The 9,592-nt window shown below is 53.8% G+C and overlaps 1 protein-coding gene across 1 annotated transcript; it reads right to left on the bottom strand.

The window, feature by feature from the left end:
- Positions 1 to 8,241: 8,241 nt before the first annotated feature.
- On the bottom strand, positions 8,242 to 9,466 carry CHST14 (carbohydrate sulfotransferase 14). Its single transcript, XM_004380632.2, has one exon. The coding sequence runs from the start codon at positions 9,464 to 9,466 to the stop codon at positions 8,336 to 8,338; it is 1,131 nt and encodes a 376-aa protein (XP_004380689.1). The 3' UTR covers positions 8,242 to 8,335.
- Between the last annotated feature and the right edge of the window lie 126 nt (positions 9,467 to 9,592).

Below are 9,592 nucleotides of genomic sequence, written 5' to 3'. Positions count from 1 at the left end.
ATACAGAATGCTCTTTCCCTTAGTAGGTTCATGCTGAAGTATTTTGGGGTGGAACATCATGATGTCTGTAACCTACTCTCAGTAGGTTTAATAAAACATACATATACACAGAGATTAAACAAATGTAGCAACCTGTTAACTGAAGCTAGGTCTATGAATGTTCATTGTACTATTTTTATAACCTTTATGTTATAAATTTTCAAAATGTAAAATAGGAGAAAAAGTCTACAGAAACCTCTTAGCACAGAACTTGGCACAAGAAACAGTCGATAAATGGTGGCTCCTTACGATGAGTCTTATGACTTTTGCATCTACGTGGGGTGATTTCTTAAACCAAGCAAAGGATGCTGTACAACAGTGGAATGACAGGTTTCTGGCATGGGATGGTGTCAGGACTTGGAGTGCTGGAGCTTTGCTGGAGTCTCCCCCACTCTGCCTGTCTCCCCAACACAGAGAGGGAACTCCTCCCCTCACAGAAGGCAGCATCCCGCTCTCCACACTGTGGGAAGGAGGATGCCTGGGGAGCTCAGAGCCTGGCCTTCAGACTGCTCTGGGTGGAAGTTAAGAGAGGAGAGATGGAAATAACATCTTAATTGCAGGCTGGATGGAGGCGGCTGCCCAGGTGCACAACTTGGAGAGCAGTCAGCACCTTTGTGAGAATGGGAAAGAGGGGTCCCTTCCGCTGGGTGACCCAGCCTTGTCCAGGCACCAGCTGCCCAGCCGCACACAGTAGCCCTGATGAATCCTTCAGTGTAACATTAGCTTTCACTTATTGAATGACCAGGCACTTTCTGTGACTTCTTTTGCAATCTTACAACAACTCTTCAGGACAGATATTATTTTGCCCATTTCACTTGTAGAGAAACAGACTCAGAAAGGTTTAGAGACTGGGCCAATATTGAGCCAGCTAGTAAGTCCTGAGAAAGAGAGCAAGAATCTGAACCCAGGTCTTCCTGACTCCAAAGCTCGAGTCCTACAGCCCCTCTCTCCTTCCTTCTGTCTGTGCAGTTACAGACTGTGCAAAACTCTCTTCCTCATGTGGTCTGTGAGCCCGCATAAGGCGGTGAAGGTGACAGGTGAGGAAACTGAGACTCAGAGGAAGGACGTGCTCAAGATCATCAGAGGCTCCTGGCAGAGCTGAGACTGGAATGCAGAAATCTGCTCACACCCTGTGTCCTTTATACCCCACGGGACTCTCCCTCTTAGCAGCCATCCGAGACTGAGACAGATACACTCCTCTGTGAAGCCTGGATGAGTTATCAACAAATGAACTTGGCCCTCTTTAACCTCTGCTTTAGGGAAGTCGTTTGATTATTGGACGTCACTCCCTTTGGGGAATTCCCATGGTCATCTCTAGACTCCCAGGCTCCTCTCTTGGTTCCACCTTTCGTGATGTCTGTCTCTCACCTGACTATGTTCCTGCCTGCCCAGGTGGCATCCCTTCCCTCCTGTGTGTCTCAGCAAGCCCAGGGCCCAGCCCTGCCTGGGCCACTTCCTCTATCTAGGGCCCCTTCTCCTGCTGTTGTTTCCTTAATGGAACATCTCTCCTTCCTTCCAGTTGTCTCTTTCTTTTAAGAGGCAATATGCTAACCACCAGATGTCCATTCATTGTGATTCCTGATTTATTTTCCTGCAGAAATTCCTCTTCCTCCATTTCCCTTGCTGCCATCCACCTATCTACCCATCCATCCATCCATCCATCCATCCATCCATCCGTCCACCCACCCATTTATCTACTTATTCATCCATCTAGCCATCCATTCTTCATTTTCTCTCTCACACACACACGCACAAACCTATCCATTCACCCATGTATTCATTTATCCACTACCTGGCCTTCCGCTGACTCAACCTTTATTGAGCACCTATGTTGTTGTTGCTGTCGAATCAATTCCGATTTATAGTGACCCCATGAGTGCACAGTAGAACTATTTCATAGGGTTTTCAAAGCTGTGACCTCTCGGAAGCAGATCGCCAGACCTGTCTTCCGAAGTACCTCTGGGTGGGCTCAAGTCACCAACCTTGCGGCTAGTAGTTGAGTGCTTAACCATTTATGCCACCAAGGGGCTCCTTATTGAGCACCTACTATGTACCAAATACAAAGAGGAAAAAGGCCTGGCCCTTGCCTTTGAGAAGCTCCCAGTCCATAGGGCGGGGACAGACAAGTAATCCAAGGGTTGAAACCTTGCCTAGAAGAATTTACTAGGGATCGTGGGGCTTCAGAAGATGAGAGGACTAACCATTCAGTAGCTGAGAAAGGCCTTAGGGCGGGCAGGACATCTGAGCTGTGACTGAGTCCCATTCCTTCTTCTGTTCTTCCTCTGTGGCCATTGCTCCCCTAGTCCTTCACCCCTCTTCACCTTTTTTCTTTGTGAGTGCTTGAGCTGAGGGTAGTCTCAGCGCACAAAAATCAAAGGCCACTCCCCCAAAGGTGCCCAGGGGCTAGCTTTTCCCTCCAGGCTTTCCTGTCTCAGGCCAGCTCTCTCTCTTTCATCTGCCAGAACTGCTTTCTTCTTATTGGAAACTTGCACCCAGGCAGCAGGAGGCCCCCCCCACCCCTCCACCCCGCAGGAGACTGCCCTGCTGCTGTGTCCAAGGAGGCTTAGAGGAGTAACTTCTGGTAGAGGAAGCTCATTACAGCTTCTCGTTATCAACGCGGGTGAGGTGGGGGGGACGAAGGCATGTCTGGGCTGCCAACTTGGCTTAGCGCCCCAGCCAGAAAGCCTAACCCCACCCCCATCCCCCACCCTGCCAAACCCCACTGTTCTTGGGCCTGCTTCAAGTACCTTCCTCCAGGCAGTCTGCAAGCCCTTCATAGCAACACATTCAGGGGCCAGTCTGATCTCCAGCTCCCCTGGACACTGCTGCTCTGATGGCCCCTCTGGCCACAGTGCTTGGATTCTTGGGACTCTGCTGCCCCTGGGGCTCTGGCCAGGCTCCTAGGGGTAGCTCAGTCTCTCCAGATTCTTGAGCTAAGAACAGAGAAATGATCAGGTAGATGCTTGATGGCCTCCGGCCCCCACTAGGCTGCATGGTGATGGCACATGTATTTCAATGTCCAAATGAAGGGCAGGGATCAGCCATCCTGCTGTCAGGCCAGGGGATGGCCAGAGAGAAGAGTTTAGTGCAGGATCCCCAGACATCTGGAGGCTCTTACTAGACCAACAGCTTTTCTGGTCATTCAAAAGATCATGGTGTCAACAGAACCTGTGGCGGCCAATGCCCATAAGTCAGAGTGGCCAAGTTGGGTTTGTGTGGCAGCCGTGGAGGTGCACTGCTCAGATCTGCCTTCCAGAGAACCTGCTGTGAGAAGTGCAGCTGGCTGACAGCCCCCAGATGCTGCACCTTTGGATGCACCTCAATGTTCATGCTCAAAGATGAGCATAGCAGGGTTTTGAGAGCTGGACCATTTCTGCCTGATGGAGGATGCTTCTCCTAGGCAATCCTTGCATGGGGTTCCCCACTGGCCTGGCTGAGACTTTCTTAGAGCAACAGTGTAATCTAAGGCTTTCGCTCCCCAGTTCTTCCTTCTCTCTCTCCTTTCACAGGTGTCAGGCTATCCCTGCCTCCTCCTCCTCCTCCCACTGACTTTATCCTTCACAAGTGTTTTCCCCAGCATACCTCTTGCACATCCAATTCTGTCTCGGCATCTGCTTCTAGGAGGACCCAAACTGATAGAGTCTAGTGTATTCATGGGCAAATCTGGAGAAAGTCCTGCAGGTAGACTCACTTGTGGAATGTTGTGAAGGAAGGCTGGAGCAGGGGGTAAAATGCAGAGAAAATGAACACGATGCTCATCAGCAAATGCAGTGAGCTGGACAACTGATAATGCGTGTTCACTGGGGGGAGGCAAACATTAGATGGAGCTGGGTTTTAATCCCAAACCCGCTATCTCTTTGGGCAAGTCATGTAAGCTTAACTTCCTCATCTATAAAATGAGAATAATTACTTACCTTGCTGACTTGTTGTAAGAATGAAGGAGACGATGAATGTAAAGCACTAATCACAGTGCCTGGCACAGAGCACGCTCCCGATTCAGAGCCCCCCAAAGCCAAACCCATTGCCCTCAAGCCACTTCTGACTCCTAGCCACCCTACAGGACAGAGTAGAACTGCCCCATAGGGTTTCCAAGGCTTTAAATCTTTATGGACGCACACTACCACGTCTTTCTCCTGCCGAGTGGCTGGTGGGTTCGAACCTCAGACCTTTCAGTTAGCAGCCAAGCACTTTAACCACTGGGACACCAGAACTCCTTCAGTTCAGAGCTGTTGTTAGGTGCCATTGAGTCAGTTCTGACTCAGAGTAGAACTGCCCCATAGGGCTTCCAAGGAGTGGCTGGTGGATTTGAACTGCCAACCTTTTGGTTAGCAGCCGAGCTCTTAACCACTATGCCACTAGGGCTCCTCAATTCAGAGTGGTTATTATTAATTATAAGGAGCCCCGGTGGCACAGTGGTTAAAGCACTTGGCTGCTAACTGAAAGGTGGGTGGTTCAAACCCACGAGCCGCTCTGCAGGAGAAACGTGGCAATCTGCTTCTGTAAAGATTATAGCCTTGGAAACCCTATGGGGCAGTGCTACTCTGTCCTGTAGGGTAGCTGTGAGTCGGAATCAACTCAACAGCCACGGGTTTGGTTTTGGGTATTGTTAATTATTAGTAGATTCCTTTAGGAAGAGAAAGAATTCTTTCCTCTTGCTTGAAGCCAGGAAGGTTCTGGTTCAATGAAAAAGGCATTGGATCCATTCTAGGGGGAGTCCTGGGGGCCTGGCCCCCTCTGGTGATGGGCCACTGGGGAAGATGAGGGTCCTATGTTCGCCCAGGGTGGGTGGGCCAGCTGCCCGACTCTACCCTTGATGCTTCCTGCAGAGGGCCTGTGTGGTGGGACCCTACCAGGGGAGGGGGAAAATGGAGGTGAGGGAAAGGACCTCAGAATTTAAACGAAGTGGTTTCTGGGCAGTAGCTTCAGACAGCTGGAGGCTGAGAGGGGCGTGAGGACCCAGACCTGGAAGACCAGACCCCTTTGGGCTCTTCCCCTTTCTGAGTGAGTTTAGAGTGAATTCTAAAGGGAACCCTTGTCCTCTTAGGGGCCAGGCAATGGTGTCGGGCTTGGGTCAGTGTGGGGATCAGAGCAGACAGATCCAGTGAAGAGGAGGAATTCCAAGAAGACTCGGTCCAGGTGTCCAGTCTTGAGAATGCCCCTGCCCCTGGCAACCCAGAGCCTCCTGTACCCCCAGATGTGGCCTGAGTGCCCAGTGTAAGGCAGGCCCCACTAGAGCCAGCTGGATACCCACACTCTCTGCCACCTGGAAGGAAGGGTAGATGACAAATTAAGTTCCTCAGGGGCTGACTCTAGGGGAAAAACTGTCCCAGTAGACAGCTTATCTTAGCAATTGCTCTCCCTCTTATCGCCAATCGCCTTCCTTCTTCCCACACCACAGGCGTCCAGCACTGGCTCTCAGGATGCTTTGTGGCCCAGGACCCCTTTTCTGCCCAAGAGGAGAATAGCCAACAAAGTACACACCAAGGGACTTCATTAGTCTCCCACTCCTCCAGGGCAGGGACTGCTGAATGTCAGTGGAGTGAATGAAGGAATGAAAACTGAGGAGAGAGAATATGCCCAAATGTCCCTAAATACAACCTTGTCCATCCTTCATATTCCTTAACCTTCCATTCCCTCTTCTCTCTACTCCACCTCCCACAAGCCAACGCTCTCCTTCCCTCTCTCTTCATCTTTCTCCCTCCCTTTCTTTTCCTCTCGTCTATTTGGGAGGCAGACAGACTTCAGCTGGACTTTGGGAAGGTTACTTAGCCTCTCTGTGCTGTTTCCGTGTCTGTAAACGAGGATAACGCCTATGGTACTGGCAATTGTGAGGATTAAATGAGATGAAGGATACACAACAGCTGGGCCAGCATTCTCTGGATTCTCTGTGCTCCACGCAGCAGGCCCTCATGAGGAGGACTGATTAGCTGCTGTAGGGCTGGAGAGGCAGTTCCCAGGCAAGGAGGAAGAAGCCAGGGGTGGGGTGGGGGTGGGGAGCTCCTGAGGGACAGAAGCTCAGAGGACTGACTGGCAGAGGAAGTGAACCCAGGGGTTAAAGGGTCTCCATCCAGAGGCAGCTTCGGTCTTCAGCACTGGAATGGACACATGTCCTGGCTTCTCCTCTGTCCTCGGAGGCCTCTGAGGGATCAAGTATTCAGCCAGCATCTCAGAGAACATTCATTGAACTAGATGTTGGGATGTGTTAATCCTCACAGCAATCTACATAAGATAGGAATTATTATTCCCTCAATACAGTGGAGAAAGCTGAGGCTCCGAGAAGCGGTCAGAGAGGTGAGGGGCAGGGCTGGGACTTGATCAGTCTGGGTGACTCCAAGTGCAGCGCTCTCTGTCCTACAGGAGATGCACACCTTGGAACTGCATGACCGTCTCCATGCCTACTATGTGCCAGACCTTTGGGCTAGGTGCTGGGGAGGTCGAGTGAATCAGACAGACAGACACAGTCCCAACGTCACCTAACTCACAACCTCAGTGGGGGGGGACTGGTAAGTAACGGGGCTGTTACAACAGAGAATGGCAAGTGCTATCTAAGGCCAAGTCCCCACAGCCAAGGGGACCCTGAAGAGGGGCACTGAACCCAGACAAGGGATCAGTGAAGGCCTCTTGGAGGCAACATGACCTGGAGAGTCATGGTGGAGAACCGTGAGTGGCCCTAGAAGCAACCCCACCACTGTTTTGGGAATGGGGTTAGTTTTCCTCTCCAAAGTGCTAGATATAGGTGGTACCTGCAAGGGAATCCCTCCTCACCTCCCTTGCTCACTCCCCTGGGCCCCAGCTCCTCACCACAGCCTTACATCCCTGAAGTACAGAACTTTCCACTGAGGGTGTATAAACCAAGACTGGAAGTGACGAGCAAGCTCAGGGACATGTCAGGCCCAGCCTCCTGTTCTCTCTACCCTGGGAAGGCTGTCATCTCTGGAGCAGTGGGGGAACCCACCATACTGAGGCCTGTCCTCTACTGCCCCAACTGCTTTTCCTCCCACATCACCAGCACCTTCCTCTGGACCTAAGTCAGCAAGAACCTGTCTCTCACTCAACCTCCTTGTAGTTCTCAATGCCAGGAACAGCCTCCCGTTGCTCAACCACATGAAAATCCCTTTTCATTTGAAAATGCACTGAGGGCCTCCTCACTTGGCAAATATTGCTGCCTAAGAGGAGAAGGAGCCAAAGTCACAGACTCACCCTTCTTCAAGGAATAATCCTTGTGGGTGTGCTGTGGACCTGGGGCCATTCCTAATGGGGCCTGCCCCTTGGTGGGGTCCCAGAAGTCAAGTCTGGGATCGATACGGCCTATTGGAAGGCCCCACAGTCTCCATAGTGTGGCAATGCCCCTCTGGGCTGGCCCAGGCAAGTTACACATTGCCTTAGATTCTTTACCTGTGAACTATCTCTCCTGACCTGGGGAGACAGACATCTTGGAGACCGGCTGGACCTTCAGGAGCTCAGAAGGGAGAATCACCGAGATGCTGACTTTGTATACAAAACAGCTTTATTAAAAATTCAGCTATTAAGACAACAAAGCCCTCACAAAGGTTCTATCAAAAAGTACAAATTTTAAATAAATGCATCAGAAAAGTGGCAGTCAGATGCACCAGCCACAGTGACTCTCAAAGGCCTTGGAGGGGTAGGGGAGTCAGGGAGAAGGTTCCCAGAGACCTGGGAAGAGCGGGACACAGGGGTCTCTGGATGCCTGCAGGACCGGCTCCTGAACGACCAGGCAAGAGCCTTGCCTCAGTTTTCCTTTCCTTGGAACAAGGGAAAGAACCTGGCAAGTGCAAGAAATTCTGAGTCTGGAGCAGGAAGGCAGAAAAGGCATTAATAAGGCACTAGTGCTGACCCTAGCCCTGAGGAGCACCATGGGAGATCAAGGCACAGGGCCCGTGGCTCTGACTGTGCTTCTGATTGGTGCCACCTCTGGGTTTGGCCACAGGTTAAATTCAGGTGGCCCAAGCAGACTGCACAAGCCCTGTGGCCCGGGGCCTGGAGCCAGTCTTTAGAGCAGGTGTGTTGCTTCATTGGCAAACTAGTGTCTGGTCCTGCCAGGGCAAGAAGAATCACACCAGCCCCCAAGAGGTCCCCCCAGTGGGGAGCACCAGGCTTCCTGCCCAGCCCTGTCCTCTGATCCACTGTGGGCACCCACCCTGGGCAAGCAACTTCTAAGAGCAGTCCCTGCTATCTGGGCATCTGGAGAAGCCCCAAGCCTCAGAGCTAGGGTTTCTCAGCACAAGAAGCTGTCACTGTTGACAGTCCCCAATAGCTGCTGGCCCTGTACCCATGATCACTGGTGACAGGCCTCCCTGGTGACATTCGGCAGAGGGTAGGCAAAGAGGGAAAAGTCCAGGATATACTTCGGCAGCAGGTCCTGCAGCAGAGCCCGCGGGACACCGCACAGGTGGTAGTGCAGGCTCTCGGGGCTGGCTGGCCGGTACCAGGCTTGGCGGGTGGGGAATCTGACATGGGGTGGTGCCCGCACCCACTCCAGCACCTGATTGGCGTCGGCCTCCAGCCTCTCATAGGAGCCCACAAAGTCGTAGCGCACGGCACAAGGCTGGCACAGGTGGTACACCGGCATCCAGTGCTCGTTCATGCGCTCAGGGTCCTCATCCACCAGGTATCGCAGGAACTCCGGGAAGGTGACATCGTCGCCTGCAGGGCTAGGTCCAGCTCCAGCCCTGTAACGCCTCACAATCTCAGACCCATAGCGCTGCTGGTACTCTCTGATCTCGCCAAACTTGTTGCGGTAAGCCGAGAGGAGGCGTTCCAAGGGGTCCCGCACAAACAGGAACTTGAAGTAGTGCTGCAGGCGGTAGCGAATTTCCTCGGGCCTTAGGTCAGCCAGGAACACCAGGTCACTGCGGTGGTCCATCTTGAGGCGGACGTCCACGCTGTCCAGGACACCTGCCAGCACCTTCAGCACCCGCTTCCAGTTGGAGCAGGCCACCTTGGGGACGTAGCAGTAGAGGAAGCGATAGCGGTCACTCACGAGGATGTGGCGCAGCAGGGTGCGCCGCTGCCCCACCGGCAGGTCCCAGGGGTCCCGGGGCATGCCCCGCTGTCCGCACACGGCCCGCAAAGTGCGGTTCCGGACGTCCTGCCGCACTTCCAAGTCCGAGTCCCCGGGGTCCATGGTCAGCCTCCCGGGCCCGGGGCCCGTCCCGCGCCAGGCCGCGCCCTCGCGGCTGGGAGGGTGCAGGGGAAGGGGCTTCATCTCGGCCAAGATGCCCCGCTCGATCATGAGCAGGAGCCCGCTGGAGGCCACGATCACCGCGAACATCAGCATGGACGGCAGCAGCAGGGGCGGCCCCCCAAGCCCGGCCCGGGCCCTGCCCAGTGGGGCCCGCCTCAGCGCCCGGCCCAGGGGCTCGGCGCCATTTGGGGCAGCCAGCGGGGTCAGCGGGCGGGGGAACATGGTGCTCCCGGGCGGGGGCCTGCGCGGCCCAGCCGGTCTGAGGGCTGCCTGGGAGGCGGGCTCAGGCTGGGGCGGGAGCCGAGGGTCCGGGCCCGGAGAGCGGCAGGGAGCCGGGGAGGGGAGGGG

This window comes from Trichechus manatus, unplaced genomic scaffold, assembly GCF_000243295.1.
Source record: "Trichechus manatus latirostris isolate Lorelei unplaced genomic scaffold, TriManLat1.0 scaffold00076, whole genome shotgun sequence".
Taxonomy (NCBI): domain Eukaryota; kingdom Metazoa; phylum Chordata; class Mammalia; order Sirenia; family Trichechidae; genus Trichechus; species Trichechus manatus.
This window is presented reverse-complemented; position numbering and strand designations above follow the sequence as displayed.

Bases quoted from the DNA above. Each gene is read 5' to 3' on its own strand.
- CHST14 (XM_004380632.2), bottom strand. From the start codon at position 9,466: ATGTTCCCCCGCCCGCTGACCCCGCTGGCTGCCCCAAATGGCGCCGAG.